Below are 19,314 nucleotides of genomic sequence, written 5' to 3' on the forward strand. Positions count from 1 at the left end.
TCTGCAGTAAGAGGCAGGACTGCTGAGGCCCCTCGGCCAGTCAGAGGCATGAGGGGCCGTTATTTGTGATAAGCCCACAAAAACAGGCACCATGATCAGCCTGTGAAATTGTCCATCAGCCACCTCAATTTAGGTTAGTCCCTAGCAATAAGCTTGTGCTTGTCCTACAAGAACTTACAATACAGCAAAATCAGTGAATGGAAATAATTTTCTTCAATGCTATACATACCTTTTTTCTGAAGGAAGATGGCTGTCACTATCAATGCTATCAATACTGCCACGAAGAAAAGAAGTGCTATGAAGCCGTTTCTCCCTCTTGGCTGAATTAGATTTACTTTAAAACAAAAAAGAAAGAAAAAGAAAAAATGTGCTGAAAGGCAACATTTTCAATCTGCTGTACATGGGTAAAAAAGGGTTAATTTGAAGCTATGAAGAGACCAAATTCAGTCACAGATGTATTCACACAAGCTTCAGTGGAGTTACATCAAGGATGACTCCAGCCTAATGACTGCACGTGACACTATCAAGCTTGAGAGAGGACAAGGCTGCGATTTTCCCACACCAGGTTCCAGGTGGCTGCCACCCTATGTCTATGTAATGGAGTTGCCAGTTTTTGCCAGTGAACAACTCTACATGCATCAGAGGAAAGGGCAAGAATCTCCAGACTAGAAAGTCTTGGAGTAACTTGCTCCAGGGGGGAATTTATTGTTTGATTACAGTTAATGGTTGGCTTACGCTCCTAGAATATGAAGGGTCAGGTTCCATCTGCAAGGTTGATTGGATCTAATAAAGGTGTAGATTTTTCTCAAAGTGTTTCTCAAACATTGGCCTCAGCCATGTTCCAGGGCAACAAGTTCTGGAGGTTACTGAAAGCAACTTACTGATGTAGTGAGAAGAAAGGAAAGAAATAACTTCCATTCCTTCTTCTAAATCAAGTCAGTGGCAACTCCATTACATGTCTGCTTGGTGGCCTATACAAAATGATCTGATAGCTTCAGTCTGGTTCTGAGGGGGCAGGTCTTCACAATGCAGTGAGCATTAACAAGCTAACAAGGGGGCTGGAAGCTTCAGCAGAGGCCAAGTTTTACTCTGTCCAAGGAAGGGAGACAGCAGTCCTCTCCTTTCTCGTAGAAGCCCATTCCACATCCTAGCTAAAAAGCAAACCCTGCTGATCTCCCTGCAGCCTACATTCTGAGACAGGCATCCAGCATTTATTAGCTTTCTATTCCCTCTTAACATTAGAAGCACCTGATAACAATGACTATGGCTACTTACAGACATTAATCCCCTCCGCCCCCTAACCCCCCCAAGGGTGCTTTACTTTAAACTCCATTCACCCCTACATCGTTCTCAGCACATGCCCAGAAGATGCATCACTTTAGCTGGACCCAGCACACCCAACGACTACATAGATCAGGAGCTTCAGCAAAGGTTTTTTTGGCACTTTTATCTAATAGCTGATTGTATCAGCTTTATATAAATGCACCAAAAAGCCCTGCTGAAGCGCCTGATCTATACATATGCTGCCGAGCCAGGTTGAATTAACGTGCGGCTTCTTCTGGTAAAATGCCTTTTTTCCCCCTCCCATGTCTGTCTATGCTCCAATATTAACGGCATGAAAAGTGAGTCAGAACCAACACTTAATTTGCAAACTCATTCCCCGCTCTTCTCTTAGGTTATATCTATACCACATGGAGCAGCACCATGCAGAGACACCTGAGCTAGTTCTTCACGTGCTAGATCCAGAACCAGAGGCAGGATAGCCACACTGCCTCGTTCTCTGCCAAAGTTACTAAGAAGCAGGGGTAACTAACTCAAAAGCAGTGCTGCACTCCTACAGTGATAGTGCTGCCTCACGCTGTGTACATTGCAGTGTGCCAGCTAGCATTCACAGTAAGGTCCAAATATCTCCACCCTGCACTGCATCAGGCTGTATAGTGATACCTTCTATGTTACGGACTTCATCTTACATATACACTTACCTTCGGGGCACACATCCAGAGAGAGTGAACCATTGATACCTGCACCGGAAACCTCGATAATGCAATAAATTTTCTGGGAACGGTCTGCAGTCAGTGGAAGCTCAGCAGTATTACTTTGCCCAGTCAATTCGTCCATGTTACTATAATGCCAAGAATACGTAAGTTCTTTGGAGATATCTGTGTGGCAAAATATGTGTAGCTTATTTCCAACAACTGTGCAATTTAAATCAGGTGGCAAAAGAGGACCTAGGAGGGAAGAGAAAAAAAGAAATTCCATGCTAGTTTGATTGCATACTGTTTGCGCTCCAAAAGGACTGCACATCTAACATTAAAACATCACATAGAGGATATCTAGTCTAGGAACCAAGCAGCAACAACAATATTTATAATTCCATAGCACACAAAAAAACTGGAGTACTTGGAATAAATAGGGGTCTTCTTTCAGCAGGATACCAGCTTTCCAGGTACTAGTTCCAAATTTAGACATCACTGCTTTTTTACCTCATGACAGGACCAGCCCTACAAATATTCCCAGCCTGAGGACCACCCAATGCCCCTGTCCTCAATCACTAGCAAACTGCAAAAATCAAAGTAAAATAAGAATGCAAAATTGTATTTTAATCAAAATTGTGCTGTATGAAAATAACAACTATATTTCATTAAGTTTTGGGTAAAAGTATTTGCTGTTGCCAAGTGAGCTATTCATTTTCTGGCCCCAAAATTTTCTTTCTGTGGATCATTTTCTTTAGAGGGCAAATTTAAACTTTTTACTAGTGACAAAATAGACCTATGTCAGGGGGAACACCGCCCCCCCCCCCAGCAAAATATGGTACCCAACTGTTTTAAGTTAAAACTTGCAGAACCCTGTAGGTTTTTCAGACAATGCTCAAATACAGCACAGCATAAGCATGAGCATGAGCATAAATGAATGTGAGATGTTGCTGCCTGGGCGCAGAGTTCCCGAAGAAGATATGGCTAAGTGCAGACAGTCAAAAAGCCAGAGGCTGTATCGGTTCAGTCTTTGCAAGTTAATTTAAACTGCGTAGACTGAACCAATAAGCAAGTGAGCAGACATTAACTTTTGATTCCAGAAATGCAGCCACATGTCTAAGGTGGCTCAGGTCAGAAGCTGAAGGGCGCTAGAGCATGCCTCCCTGCTTGGCCGGAACAGACAGCCTGGACCAAGGCTAGCCACCCTGCAAGGGACTGTCTTGTCAGGTCTCCAATTCATGCTGGAGGGCTGTCTTCATCATGTCTCTAATCCAACCTTTCTATATGGGCTACTCCCAATATTCTGCACAGGTCACTGCTTCTGGTGTTGGAGTTGCCAGATATTGTGGGGTGCATTGTGGTGCTACAGGGCATCTCAGGAGATGATCCATGGTTTGCTTCTCCTAATAAACACATTGGTCGATTGCAGCTGGGGGACTGTGAGTTAACTTAAATCTGGAGGGGATCTGGGACAAAAGTTTGATAAACCAACTTAACCTAAATCAAATAAGTCTGATACCACATCCATCCAGGTGTATTTTAAACCAGTTTCAGCCATTTTGAAAATGGTTAATGTGCACTGAACTTCTGTTGTGTTACAGAGTTGAACCAGTTTCTAATCACTTATACCGGTTTATGTGTCGTGTCTGTCCCTTGTCTAAGAGATCTACTGCTGCTATCAGCTAAAACATCTTTTCTTTTGTGTCACTGACAGAGACTTGAGGTTTTGGAGCTTAAGGATTTTTAGATTATTTAGTACAGTGATTTTCAATCAAACCCTGCAGTGCCTTTGAGATCCTTTCAGGGGTGCCATCAGGTGCCACATACTATGCAAACAGTTCATAAGAAAAACTCAAGAGGTTTCAAGTAGGAATTCACAGTGTCAAAAACATTCTGACCTGTTGTGGTCTGAGTTCTTTACAAGGGAAAAACTGCTCTATTATTTTTTGGCTGTGAAAGAAAGAGTGAAATCTAACATCTGGCATTTTCCAAGAGATCCCTTGAGTCTAAAAAAGGTTGAGAACCACTGATTTAGTAACAGAGGCAGAGCCTTATCTCAGTTACACTATTTTAAATTCAGAGAAACTCAGTCTACTTCAGTTGAGTGAAACACAGTTTCACTAATGTTTTGAGGTTAGGTACAGACATGACACTTTTACCAGTATAAGAGATTGGAAACTGGTCTATACCCATAACAGGACAGAAGTTTGGCGCACAGACTGGTTTAAAAATGATGGAATCCAGTCTATATTTGAGCCCCTCCTACCAAAGGGCAATTGTGTGTTCTGTTTGCTATACATCTAGACCATGCTGCTTACAGAAAACCACTTAGCTTAGATTGATTCCACCTCAGACTTTTTGAATGTCTGTACCTAGCCTCAGAATACAACCTGGCCCAATTTTTATATCATTCAGAGCACAAGGATTTAGGATTTAGAACAATGGCATGATCACCACCGACTGACAGTACAATGGCAAGAATCAGTTGGGTTATGAGAGCCAACCAATCCTCAAGACTTTAAAAAAAACCCAAAAAACCCATTCTTCTCCTCTATAGGCATTATACACATGGAGGGTAAAAAGCACTTCATGAACAGGGACTGCTCAGACCCATAAAGCTGATGCACTCTTTCAGAGCAATTTTCAGACAAAGGAAGTCACTAAAGGTGGGAATTCAAATGGAGCAAGTTACATAGCGACTGCCAGACCTGTTGCTGCTATTGCAAGGCTGTGTGTATAGAGTTAACAATAAGTCAGCAGCCAAGAAAACCAACGGCTCTTTGCAAGATAAACACAGAGAAATTACTTTCACTTTCTCAGTGTCACCCTAGGGCTACTGGCACACGCTCCCTCACTCAAAACTCAACTTGGGTGCGGAAGTCCAAACACCCAGTGCAAAGGCCACCCATTTGTAGAAGGCAGGAGCTGACTGTGAGAAACAGGTTCCTTTATTTTTCTTAATAAAATTGTGACAATTTGAAAAACTAGAACTAAGTATTACAATCAAGTTGGAATGTGCTGCATAAGGTGAGGCAAGTTACATATCTGGCAACAGGCAGAATGAGGGCCAAGGGGCTTGTGGCCCTTTTGCGATGTGAGTTAGTGTGTAGATGTGTGTGTCCGGGGGGGGGGGGGGGGGGTACTCTTACATAAGCCTTGTCGCACACTCCTTAGTTGCTTTTCCTGCTGCACTTCTGCCTCCCAGCCCTTGTCTTTGCAAGATACCCTGCACCCCTCTGGCTCCACCACAGTCCTAAGACCATAACTTGCTGCCTCTTACACATTCCCTCTGAATATGGCCCATAAACTTGCCTTTGGGAAGGATGCAGCCTCTTGCAGCATCACACATTAATAAAGGGTCATCTCTTCCTCCAGGCCAGAAACCACTACCAATGAAACCAACACCCCACTGGGTCCACAAGACCTGCTTTTCAGTAGCATTTCTTTTCTCTTTTTTGAGGGGTGGGAAGGGGTGGATACTTAAGAAAAAGCCAATGTTTGAACATGGTCCATACAGGGATGGCTTTGTATCAGAAAATGCTGTGCCCTATTTATGGTACGTTTTAAACTAAACCCCCCACCATTGAGTATTGACTATAAGGTATTTGTTTTCTTCTTAGTAACAGTTGCCAGGACCCATTTCAACATAAAAACAAGAATCCTCTGAAGGTCATGGACTGGCTAGTTTAGATTATTCCATGGATTTGGATTTCAGAAGATTTTTTGCAACAGAAAGGTTTTTTTCCCCAAGCTTTTCAGCCTTCCTAGTTTCATTTTAGAAAGACAGGACAGATGGACAAACAATGGAACAAACTACAAGGAGATCGAGTGCTTTCTCTGTCTCTTGAGGTCTTTGAATTTAAAACAGGTGCCTCTCTGTAAGATAGAAGGAAGGTCCATCAAGCCAGCATGCTTAAGGCACACTATTTTCTTTGCCAATTGCATACAAGGGAATGGTATGGCCAGCATCACATTTAGCTGCATTTGACACGCAAGCTCCAAAGAGCAGGTCTTCCATTGACAGCTGGGATACAACTGGGGACAGCGTTGGGCATGAGCCCAAGGCAGGGCTTGAACTCACACCTCTGAAGCAATGGCAAAACATCTTAAGAGTTCTGACACTGCAGCCCTTCTGAAAGATATACATCAATCAAAAAACAAATGATATGGTTCAATCAAGAAGTAAGCAGCTGAAAGCTAATAGTCTCCAGTAGGGAGGAGTAGGACTAGGTGAGCAAAGTTACTTCTGTCCTTGAACTCCAGGCATCTATTTACAAATACAGAGAAATTAAGGGTTAAATTTCCAAAAGCAGCCTCCATTTTGGTTAACTCCATTTGTTGGTGGGGCTGGCTTATGGTGCTTCAAGGGTCCAGCTGTCAGCTGGGCCAAGCATTTATGGTTTCCAAAGGAGATGGTGGATGATGTAGCACCCAAAGACCTTTAGGCCTAATTCTACATGGCACAAGTGCAGCACAGAACTACTCCATCTAGTTCTGAGCAAGCTGGCCTGAGGACCAGAAGTATAGCTGCCTTAGTGGACCTTTGGTTGGGCTAACTAGAAAAGTTGAGAGGCAAGGTATATAAGTCCAGGTGGAGAATCACACTTAAGAGTTCTGTGGGTTCTTGGACCTAAACAACCCAGTTCACAGCTAGCGTAGGTAGTTCCACAGGACACTAGATTGTGCCATGTAGACATACCATAAAAATCAAGCCGTAGGCATCCAGAGGGGGACCCAAAAATTAAGGCAAGTAAAATCAGAGGCCAGTTTAAGAAATCTGGGCCTCTGCAACATGTTAACAATAGCACAGTGACTAACAGCAGAGCTGGGACCAGTCACTTGAGCTCTCGCTCCACTCTGAAGTTCCAGCCATGAGACCCTCCCTCACCCTTTCAACAAATGAGTGATACTTTCTCTCTCTCTATCCTGCTCCAACCAACAGATCAATACATGCTTTTTCCCCCTTATTAAACAAAAAAAAAAGGAAAAAAGAAGTTAATCACTGAAAATGCTCCTTGGCTACTTACCTGTTACACTAAAATCAAAACGACATCTCTGGATCTTGCCGCTGCTGCTGCTGTCACCATCTTCGGCCAAGATCTCCACCTCATATGTTCCAGCATCACCATCTTGTGCCCTTTGGATGGTTAAACTGCCAGACAATGAGTCAAGCCTTGCTCTACCACTCATGAAGGAACCATAATATTGGACTACCTGTCCACTCCATTCAGCCACTTTGTTGCTCTCCTTCTTCCATGTAATTTCTTTTATCTTTCCTTCAAATGTTGGTGAAAAAACATTCCTGGTTCCTAGAAAGCCAGATACCTTGACCTGACACTGAGCAAATCCTATGGAAAGCAGAAAAAAAAAAAAAGTCATTCGCCTGCTGTTATCCAAGCTATTGTTCGTGTGACCCTGTATTGTTTACATAGGATATTATCTAAATATCCCAGGCTAAAAGAACATTGCTAGGCTGTACAGACAAGCATTCTATAATTAGGAAGCGCCAAAATCAAGCTTGCATCAGGGTAGCAAATTAAGGTCACATGGCTTATGTACCATGAGGCAGCCCCTGTCTTCCAGTCCCAGTCTGCTTCCCCTAAGCAGGCTCCTTGCCCTAATCTACTCCCCCATTCTACAGCCGCATTTAAATCAGATAGCCTGCTCCTCTCCGGCTGGTGTCCAAACAACATAGAGGGACACTGCTATGGGCTCAGATGCTCCACGTCATCCCACAGTAGCAACTGCAAGGGAAGTCCTGCTCAATTCCTACCTGGACCCTGTTCATTGCAGACAGAATCTTCCAATTATTTTAGCAGCAAATCTCTAATAGGTCTCAATGAAGCAGTTGGGAACAAGACTTTTCCAAAGGCTTATCACCTGGCCATATTTGGACGACTTTTCGCGAGGACAATGATAAAAGTACAGCTGCTGTCAAATTTCACGTGCATGTCCCACTTCGTGGACATACTAGAATTTGCCAAAAAAACCTGCAGTGATCTTTTCTAAACATAGGCAAAACAATGCGTTTTTCACAAGCCTCTTTCTCAGAAACAACCAATCCATCTTTGGCTCTCCCTTCCATGCCAGAAAGAAAAATTTGGAGGCAGACAACAAGTACAACATAAAATTTTGTACCAAATGGGCACAGAAGTGGATAGCCGTTATAGTCTAAAGTCAGGCAGAAAGCAGGGCAGGGTGACACCTTAGAAACTAACTCATTCAGAAAGGCATGAACTTTCATAAGCAACACCCTATTTAGTTAAATGCTGACCATACCTAATGGTTAAAGCCCAACAAAGCAGTAACCAATTGAAACAGGTTTTAACACTAAAAATGTCAGGTAAAGATATTAGTGCTACCTATAATCATATATTAAATACATATGTATAACCGTACATACACACATATCCAAACAAACTGTCATGTGCAGAAATATATTTCAACCAAAACAAAGATGAAACAATGGAGAGAAGCTGAAAATTGCATAACACAGATGCGCAAGAGACAGCAGAGTTTGATGCCATCTGATACAAAAGAGGTCCAACGTAAGACATCTGTCAGCCATTCTTTGTCACTTGCAGGGGCATAAAACAAATAGGGTTTGTACAGTTGGCAAACCCTGTGGGACAGCAGGGTGGGGTGTGGTTGCAAGAGTCAGGGTGGGGAAGGCAGTTCTGAGAGCAGGGGCAGGGGAGGCACAAGAGTCTTACCCCACAGTCCCCAGTGACTGCTGCTGCTGCTGCCTGGTTCTGCCCACCCCATCTCTTGCTTAAAGCAGCACATGGGCTGCTCTTGCTCCCATGATACAGACACGTGGAGGATGGGGGACAATTTTGACATTCCAAGTTGGTGCCCAGGCTGGTACCCCTGTCACCCACCCCTAGTTATGCTACTAGCCACTTGGATACAGCAGGCTCAGGAAGAAAGCAGGCAAGAGGGCCATGGAAGTCACGCTGCCTCCTCCCTCTGGCAGAGAGATACTAAAGCTCCACCCAAAGCTCCCCCATTCCTGCAAACACTTCCACAGCTGCTTAGGTTTTAAACACAAGAGCAATCATATGGGACCCACATGCAGACACCTTTCCAGGTGCATATCCAGGCTCTCACACCACCACTTTCCCCCAAGTAGAAGCACATTCAATTACACAGAAACCTTTTTGTTCACTTCTCCTGACTTATTATATTTTCAGTGAAGAACAATCCCTACCCAAGCCCTCAGCAATAGCTACATGCAAACTGCTTCCTCCTGCTTCCTATGACTGTCAGTCTCAAACCCACATACCAGCACAGATCAAATCCATCTAATCCATGATCATGTCTCTTAGCTGGACCAGATCAGAACAACAGTTCTTCTAAACTGGCTGCCTTCCTGCTATCCCAAAACACAATCAGTGGCTCATTTGACTTGATATCCTGGTTTCCTTCCAAGCAGAAGCAGACATGGTCCAACCACATTTGAAAATGAGATGGGGCAAGGGAAAAGAAGATAACAGCAGTATATATATAATGCCTTGAAGGTGTAAAAAATTAAGTAGGGATTCACTATTTATTAACTCTCACAGCAGTAGGCAACTGTTGGCTCAGAAGCTCTTTTCCTGCTTTGCCAGTGCTTCAAGTTCGACATTGTTCTAAAAAAAGCCATTGGGCCTCCTTATCTCAGGAGTTTTGTGTTGCAATTTTGATAAAGTTGCCTGTCACGTGTTTTTTTTAGGTCTAATAACTTAGGAGGTGTTCAGCCCAGTCACAGACCCCTTCAAACTCCCTGCGAATTCACTGGAGACCAGCGAATTTCCTTCCGTTATGAGATTCTGGGGCTCCACCACTCCTTACACCTCAGCATTACACCACCTTGATGTTTAGTGTCTTGTCTAAGTCATCTGCTTATCTAAGTCATCACAATCCTGTTCTCTTCAGATTCTTCAGACCCAATACCTATCACACTCCACTGCCCTGCCTCCCTTCGGCATGACCAGTGTCCCAGATTTTTTACTATTGCATCTCAGCCATATCTAAATTGCACATAGCCTTATCCATATTGCACTTTCCCATTGAATCTTGAAGTATAACAAACTGTAATCTAACTCCTAATTTATAAGGCACAGCTGTGCCATTTTATCTAGCTGAGTGCTAGTGGCAATGTAAAGTACTTGGTACTGAAACCTAAAGAGCTTGGCAGGCAAGGGTTAATTCCTATCAGGTTTCTTTAGCTAGAAATGGCTGCCCTGCTGCTCCTCTCTGTTTACTGTCTGATAACAAGCTTTAGGAAGCAGATTCTTGCTCTTCTGTTAATTCTGTACACTCCCTCCTGCTCTGGAACGCTCTCACCAGATCTGTGGGGCCGTGGGGAGACTCCTGCTCTGACTCCCTTTGGGCTCTGTACCAGTCCCACACCCCTCCACTGCAACTGGATCCACTGAGTGTCCTGATAGCTCCGTGTTTCTCTCTCACTCTCGGTAAACTTTTCTTTAGCCCATTCTTGCCTTCTTCCCTTTCACATGGACATATAATGAACTGATTACGAAGGAGGTTTAAAACAAACAAACAAAAAAGTCTTTTTTCTCCCCCATGCAGCGGATAACTAACTTGTGGAACTCATTACCACAATGTTGTGGAGGCTGAGCAATTAACTGGGTTCAAGAGGAGATTGGATAAATTAATTCCAGACAGTTACATCTGCAGGTATTGAACATAATAGGTGTGCAACCTCCAAATTAGCACTTCCCAGATTTCTAAATGATGAAAGCTGGAAGGGGAAGGGGAAGTGGGGGGGGAGCAGGAAAAAGATAATTCTGGATAGACCCTGCACAAATACTTTTCCTTTTAGCATGTGTGCTCTACCACTGAGATACAAACCTACTTGTTATACGTTGACAGTGGGCCTACACCTCCTGGGAAATAGAAGCCCCCTCTAAATGGTACAAGGGGGGCTGCTGGACAAACAATTTTGTGGGACTAATCATGAGAAAACAGGAGCACAAATTATAGGTTAATAGCTAGGGTGCCAAAAGAGGCTTAACACAAAACTCTAGCTAGTTCACACCACCTCTTGAATGTATCCAAGGAGCCTATGGACACGCCCAGTGAAACTCTATGTGTATGGACAAGTGAAAGGAAGACAATCTGGCAGTAGCGCGGGGTTTCCCCCAGCCAGCACTGCCTTCCTCGTCTGAGAGGCGGAGAGTTGACCAGGGCCAAGAAGAGGCGATCAGAAGGTTCTGCCATTTGGTGGGGCTACAGATGGGATGCCTGCAAGATACTAGTCTATTTGTTACACAGAAGCAGTGAGCCAACGCTCACCAGAAAATTAAAAGCTTCCCTCAGTGGTTAAAGGGAGGCTACTGACTGCACATCAGTTGAATCCTTGAGATAGAAACGGAAAAAGAAAAAAAACAGGGAAGGGAGCGAAGGACAAAGGTTAATAATTAGGGCTCCAAGGGCAGACACCAGGGAATGAACACTGGCTAGTGCCCACTGCCCCTCAAAAGGTACCCAAGGAGCTTGTGGACACCACCCAATGAAACTGCCCAGAGACATGCATGGAGGAATGACAGGAAAACAGCCCCTGGTCTTATAGATGGACAACTAGGCCTTGGCCAGAGCCAGGAAGAGGATGACCAGAAGATCTCAGGACTTGGTAGGGCTACGCATGGGATGCCTGTGAGCTACTGGATAACGGGCTGTGATTTGACCCAGCATGGCATTTCTGATCTTCTTAACAGGACCAGGGATCTGAGCTATTCTAGTTCTCTGGTGTTCAGAGGGAAGTTTACTCCTATTTCTCACCCTTCTCCCTGTAGTCTTGCACCTCAAACCTCCTCTGAACCCTAAGCCACGCACCCATGGCCTGGCTTCTGTGGAAACGAGGAATGGGAAACAATACTCCTCATTTCCACACCCTCAAAGAGAGCTCTATAAGTAGGGGGCTCTCAAGAGAGCAGTCTGTCACTGTCCTGAATAATTTTTGCCCTAAATTCACTTTGTTACCTCTCATCCTTCTAAACCATTCAAATGAGAGGGAAAGGCCGAGCTGAAAGCATGACGAAGTCCCAAGGTTTACAGCTTGGGAGAGCTTAGCTGCCGTCAGAGCTGTCTCTTCTCCCTGATCAGCAAATCAAAGACAAAGCCGGAGAGTCTGAATGGGGATTGGCAGAAGGAGCTTCCTGGGCTCTCATACTTTCCTGCCAATGACTGAAGAAACAAAAAGATCAAGATTAGGGAACAGAAGAGACCTTCATTCATTTCCTGTCCATCACAAGGGACGTGCCACCTCAGTCTCTCAACTGGGTCATATATAGGTGGGGACAGAAGGGACAACTGCCCCCATTACTTCAAGGAGGCTACCAAAGAGCAAAGGATGCATTCCACAGGTCAGGCTCCAGTGACAGTGCTATCCCTGGACAATATACGGGAAGCAGTAGGCATGAGGGATGAAGTATTCCACTGCATGATGTTGGCCCACCCCTGTATCTAAGCAGCCAGTGTGGCGACCTTCCGCAGCCACTTCACCCCACTACTAGTGAGAGAAGGGACAACTCCCTCTTGTCACCTGCCAGATCCCTTTTCAGAGAGAATCTATATACAATGCAAAGTTGCTGCACTGAAGTCTTTTGAAATCTCCAGCTTCTGGCAGACAAGTAATTGCATCAAACATTTCAGAACAATTTGTAGAATTGAATCTTGCCCTTGTACTTCTTGTTTGTGTTAATACAGGGAGGAGGGGAGAACTGAGGGCAAGAAAAGAAATGTAGCCAAAGTGGGTTCCTACCCCCCGCCTTGAGAAGACAAACTAGCTGTAGCTCATAAGGATTTAATTTTCCTCCATTAAAATGGAATCCCTATGAGCTACAGCTAGTCTGTCTTCTCAAGGCGAGGGGTAGGAACCCACTTTGGCTACATTTCTTTTCTTGTCCTCAGTTCTCCCCTTCTCCCTTGCACTTACCATGTCCCATCACCACAAGATAATATGGTGATTCAGCACTGCATTAAGATCTTTGATCACAGCCACTCAAAATCCCCATTCCTTCTTAGCTCTGTCAACCCACTGTTCAAAGGAGTCATTGAAGTGCATCTTTTATCCCTCACAGCCCCTCAAACAGCCAAGAATAAAACAAAAATGTGATTTTTTTAAAACAAAAGCGTACTACCAGGATGTATCACCACATCACATTTCACTGTCACACTTTTGTTGCATGTCCTGCTTCCTCCATTATTCTCCTCCCCTCACACCAGGCTTCTTCCTCCTACTCAGTTTCGATTCTAACCTGCTCACAAGAAGACCTGCACTTCCAATGTTAAGTTTCACACAGACAAGTCTTAATAATTATGCAAAGTTAAGAAGCAACACAATATTGCCTTCCTTATTAAGAACTCAGATAGGCTAGAGGTAACCTTGTGCCCTTGTCCCAGCTGGGTGAATGCGACACTCCACCTACCAGTAGTAGATACTTTAATTTTCCATTCTACATCTAAAGCTAAAGCAGGGGCCTCCATCTCCTTTAGTCCCATGGCCCAGATGACTCACTGCTGTGTGGATACCTTTAAGAGTGTTATGTATACATTGTTACGTTTGACCAGGATTGCAGGAGGGAACAGCAGAACTGTAGACAAGGTACTGCTCTTGGAATAAACATGCTTTATTGTTCTATAAGCTTAACTCCTTGGTCTTTTGAGAAAAACACATGGTACCAGGAGTGGGCTGCAAAGAAAGACAAAAAAAGGAGCATCTCAGAATTACAGAGGAGTTAAAGCTGCCCAGCAATGCAGCAGAAAACTGGAAGAAATTTAAGGAGAGCTTCACCATATCTATGATGGAGGAGAAAAGGAAGATTCAGTCAAGGTAGCTATTTTTTTTAAATACAGCAGGTCTAGAAGCTCTGCCTCTTTATAAGAGCCTACAACTATCAGAAGCAGAACAGAAAAGCTATGGCACAGTAATAAAAAAAGTTTGATGAATATTGTATACCCAAAGTGAAACCTTTGAACAGTATACTTTCCACATGAGACAGCAGAAAGAACGTGAGGCAATAAAGGAGCTTGACAAAGACCTCAGACTAAAGTCAGTTATCTGAGACCACATAGTCTTGGGTATATAAGGGATACAAGCCTCAGGAAAAGACTGCTAGAGGATCCTGAGCTTAATTTGGGAAAGGAAGTTAGAATCTGCCAAGTGGCTGAGATAACAAATGCCAGGCTGCAGAAGCTGGAGGAAAAAACAGAACACGCTGAACTAGACATCGTTACAAGACTGCAGAAACCTCAGGCAACACACAAACAATACAGAACGGAGAACCTCACTATGAAGCAAGCAAGTGGAGGCCAAAGAGAATTGGTTGAAAAAACAAAGATGCTGTGGTGGTTACCACAAACCCTGCATTTGGTAAGCACTGCAACAGAGGCAAAAGATTCAATTTATTTTACAAGAGCTTTTAGAAAGGAGCAGGATGCACCACACAAGAAACAGTAGGTGCATGCTCTATGCAATGAGGAAACAGAAGAATTTCTCATTCCTCACTGGCACAATGCAAGAAGTTAATTCTTTTGAGGATTATTCAATCACCCTGGATACCAATGGACTAATGGTAACTGTTAAATTAGATTCAGGGGCATGGGTCAATGTAATACCAGAATACATTATTCAAAAAACTGAAAACTAAACTGGTGTACTATGAATATGAAAGTAAGACTTAGAACATACAATGGGAACATGATTGCAACCAAGAATGTTTGTGCACTGCATGTTAGACACAGGGGTAATATAATACTAATTCAGTTTGTAACAGTCCCAGGAAAGCTAGTGCAAATTACTAGGTTGCAAATGTGTAAAACTTTAAGTTCGATTAAGAGAATGGATGCCACTGAGGAACTAGAAAGCAAGAACAAAGAAGAAGAGTTTTATGATGTGTTTCAAGGTGTAGGGAAACTGTCAACTGAGTACAAAATAGAATTAAGAGAACCAGATACTCCCACCGTACATGCTCCAAGAAATGTTCCCCTTGTACTAAAGAAGAAACTGAAAAAAGAATTAGCTAGATTTGTTAACATGGACATAACAGAAAAAGTAAAGCAACCAGCTGCTTGGGCTCATTCACTGCTCATAATAGAAAAAAAAAAGATGGGTCCGTGAGATTGTCTCTGGATCCTAAGCAAATGAACAGGTAACATTCAAAATCAAAAGGGAACATTTTCCCATTCCCACCAGGGAATAGGTATTTGGCAACATGGGAGAAGCTAAATATTTCTCCACTTTGGATGCCTCTTCTGGGTTTTGGCAAGTTCCCCTAAAAAAGAATAGCACTAGATTATGTACCTTCACTACGCCCTTCAGAAGGTATTGCTTTCGTAGGCTTCCTTTTGGACTGTGTTCTGCATCTAAAGTATTTCACAGAAAGGTGCAACACATTTTTGGAAGTCTTGATGGAACTATGGTTTATACTGACGATGTATTAGTTTGGGGAAATACTATGGAAGAACATGACTTGAGGCTAAGAAAGGCATGAGAAAGAGCTTGCAGAATAGGTTTGAAACTGAACAAACAAAAATGCATATTCAAGGTCAAAAGATATTACATATCTAAGGGAAAAGCTCTCTGAGAAAGGGGTACAAATCGATCCTGTAAGGGTTAAAGCCATTACAGACATGCCACCTGCTAAGGAAAGAGTGCAAAGATAACTTGGAATGATCAATTTTGTAGGGAAATATCTACCAAACTTAGCAGAGAAGACCAAACACCTCAGCTCACTCCTACAAAAGAGTTCTAAGTGGATATGGGAACATGAAGATGAAGCTGAATTTAAAAACTTGAAGGAAAAAAATAATGAAATCTCCAGTACTAAAATACTATGTATGACCCTAAAAGACCCATTAAATTGTCAACGGGTGCTTCTAAAGAAGGCATTGGAGCAGCTTTACTTCAAAAACATGGGGATAGCTAGAGAGAGTCCAGTAGCATATGCATCTAGGGCACTCTCTAAGTCCAGAGTGTCTACGGGCACAACCTGAGAAAGAAAGTTTAGCTCTAGTATATGACTGTAAGAAATTTCATACATTCATCTATGGGAAGTCTGTGACAGCTGAAGCTGATCATGAACCCTTGGTAACTATAGCAAAGAAATGGTTATCAGACATTCCACCCAGATTACAGAGACTTTTCTTTCAACTGCAAATGTATGATCTAGACATACAGTACGTGCCAGGAAAACATCTACTTATTGCAGATACGTTGTCCAGAGCATATGACACAATGGAAAATGACAGAATTCCAGACTCGGACATAGTATGTGTTAATCTAATTAGAAGAGCGTTTCTTGTCAGAGGTGGATAAAATGTGAGCACTAAGTGCAGAAGCTACTGCTCAGGACACCACATTGCCAAAAGTGATAACAGCTGTTTGTGCTGTTGGCCTGGAAAATATATACCTAGCCCCTACTTTCAGCTCAAGGAAGAGCTGTCAGTACTGGATGGCATTTTGAAATGTTCAAAGGCTCACAACTTGTTGTTCCAGCAGTGCTAAAGAAAGACATGTTAAACAGAATACATGAGGGGCATTTAGGCATTGAAAAATGCAAAAGGAGAGCAAGGAGTGCTCTATATTGACCCAACATAAATAATGACATACAAGATGCTGTAAAGGCTTGTACAACGTGCCTAAAGTACAGATCAGCACACAGAAAAAGAGCCGATGATGGTCATGGAGGAGCCTGTAGCTCTGTGGCATCAAGTGTGCATTGGCTTATTCATACATGCAGGAAAAAATAATGTATTAGTGGTGGACTATTATTCTCACTATCCTGAACTGCACTGCTCGAAAGCACAACAGCAAACCATGTCATAACTCACATCAAATCAATTTTTGCTAGACATGGGATTCCACAAATTGTGAGAACAGACAATGGACCTCAACTCAACGGTCTTGAGTTTAAAGAGTTAATATGGATTATTGGATTCCATCACAACACTTCAAGTCCTAAATACCCAAAACCCAATGGTCTGGTGGAAAATGGAGTACAAATACTGAAGAAATTGTTGAAAAAAGCTACAGAATCACACACCAATGTTTACCTGTCACTCTTAAATTGCATGGCAACACTCAAGAAACATGGATTGCCCCCAGCAGAAATACTATTTAACAGGAAACTCAAAACCAGGCTGCCAAATCTGGTGGGCAATGGTCATCAGAACAAAAAGTAAGATGTGAAAACATTTTAAAAATCTGACAAACTCAAACAAAAATGCTATTAGGCCCAAGGCGGAGATGGAACTGGGACTAGCTACCTGGATCAAGGACAACAAGAAGTTCTTTTTTAAATACATAGGGGGCAAAAAGAAGGTACCGGGTAACGTGGGGCCTCTGCAAGACATGCTAGGAAATCTGGTTGTCGCACCAGATGACAAGGCTAACCTATTTAATGATTTCTTTGCTTCCATTTTCCTGAGGAGGGACCAGATCAGCCCATCTGCCAGGACCCCCTCAGGCGCCGGAGGAGGCGCACCCAGGCCCAGGGTCAGTGAGGACCTAGTCAGGGAACTTCTGGAGGGGCTGGATGTATTTAAATCAGCTGGTCCTGACAACCTCCACCCCAGGGTGCTGAGGGAATTAGCAGAGGTCATTGCGGGACCCCTGGCACGGCTTTACGAGCACTTGTGGTACTCTGGTGTGGTGCCACAGGACTGGAAAAGGGCCAATGTGATCCCCATTTTCAAAAAAGGGAGGAAGGAGGACCCGGGAAACCATAGGCCAGTTAGTCTTACCTCGATCCTGGGTAAGCTTTTTAAGAGAATTATCCTGGCGCCTGTTCACGAGGGGCCAGCAGAGGAGATTATGCTTAGGGGCGACCAGCATGGGTTCATTAGAGGCAGGTCCTGTCAGACCAACCTGGTGGCCTTCTGTGACCAGGTCACAAAATCCTTAGATGCAGGTGCCGCAGTGGATGTAGTCTTTCTGGACTTCAGGAAGGCCTTTGACACTGTCTCTCACCCCATTCTCATTAAAAAACATGGGGACTGTGGCGTCAACACCTACACAGTCAAATGGGTCACTAACTGGCTGGAGGGCCGCACTCAGAGAGTGGTGGTGGATGGGTCATTTTCGACCTGGAGGGATGTGGGCAGTGGGGTCCCCCAGGGCTCGGTCCTCGGACCCGCGCTGTTCAACATCTTCATCAGTGACTTGGACAAGGGGGGAAAAAGCACCCTGTTCAAATTCGTGGATGACACCAAGATGTGGGGGGAAGTGGGCACGCTAGAAGGGAAGAACAGGCTGCAATTGGACCTAAACAGGTTACAGGGGTGGGCAGATGAGAACAGGATGGGTTTCAACACTGACAAGTGCAAGGTGCTGCACCTGGGGAGGAAGAACCAGCAGCAGACCTACAGGCTGGGGAACTCCCTTCTCGTTAGTGCAGAGGCAGAAAAGGATCGTGGAGTCATTATTGATGCCAAAATGAACATGGGCCGGCAGCGTGGGGACGCGGTCAGGAAGGCCAACCACACCTTGTCATGCATCCACAGTTGCATCTCAAGCAGGTCCAAGGAGGTGATCCTCCCCCTCTGTGCGGCACTGGTCAGGCCACAGTTGGAGTACTGCATCCAGTTCTGGGCGCCGCACTTCAGGAGGGATGTGGACAGCATGGATTGGGTCCAAAGGACAGCCACCCGCATGATCAGGGGTCAGCAGGGCAGGCCCTACGAGGAGAGGCTACAGGACCTGAACCTGTTCAGCCTCCACAAGAGAAGGCTGAGGGGGGATCTAGTGGCCATTTACAAACTAATCAGAGGGGACCAGCAAGCATTGGGAGTGTCCCTGTTCCCCCAAGCACTACCAGGAGTGACTAGAAATAATGGTCACAAGTTGGCAGAGGGTAGGTTCAGGCTAGACATCAGGAGGCGCTACTTCACTGTCAGGGCAGCTAGGACCTGGAACCAACTTCCAAGTGAAGTGGTGCTGGCTCCTACCCTGGGGGTCTTTAAGAGGAGGTTAGGCAAACACGTTGCTGGGGTCGTTTGACCCCAGTACTTTTTCCTGCCATGGCAGGGGGTCGGACTTAATGATCTGCTCAGGTCCCTTCCGACCCTACCAACTATGAAACTATGGGTTCCAGGGAGTTATCACAACTGCACAACAGAAATACGATGCTTATTTCAGATGGGCAAATGTGAAAAAAAGCACTAGTTTCCCATCAAGTAGCTCCCAGATCCTATAAAATAGTCACACTGGAAGAACAAGTGTCAAGAAAGAACAGATGACACTTGCAGCTCATAAACAGGAGAAAAGTAACAGCATCACAAGATTCACCAAAGGAAACAGAGCTAACATCAAAGCAACAAGAATCAACAGACAAGA

At 44.2% G+C, this 19,314-nt stretch overlaps 1 protein-coding gene across 5 annotated transcripts in view; it reads right to left on the reverse strand.

Moving 5' to 3' along the window:
- Positions 1 to 19,314, reverse strand: part of LOC102572302 (CD48 antigen) — a 64,577-nt gene that overhangs the window by 29,726 nt on the left and 15,537 nt on the right. For all 5 annotated transcript variants that reach the window (XM_059720487.1, XM_059720485.1, XM_059720484.1 and 2 more), the window contains exons 2-4: positions 7,001 to 7,321; positions 1,983 to 2,228; positions 230 to 334 (exon numbers count right to left, since the gene is read on the reverse strand). In XM_059720487.1, the coding sequence (XP_059576470.1) occupies positions 230 to 334; positions 1,983 to 2,228; positions 7,001 to 7,321 (672 nt within the window). The remainder of the gene's footprint in view (positions 1 to 229; positions 335 to 1,982; positions 2,229 to 7,000; positions 7,322 to 19,314) is intronic.

This window comes from Alligator mississippiensis, chromosome 1 (genome assembly GCF_030867095.1).
Source record: "Alligator mississippiensis isolate rAllMis1 chromosome 1, rAllMis1, whole genome shotgun sequence".
In the NCBI taxonomy this organism is placed as follows: domain Eukaryota; kingdom Metazoa; phylum Chordata; order Crocodylia; family Alligatoridae; genus Alligator; species Alligator mississippiensis.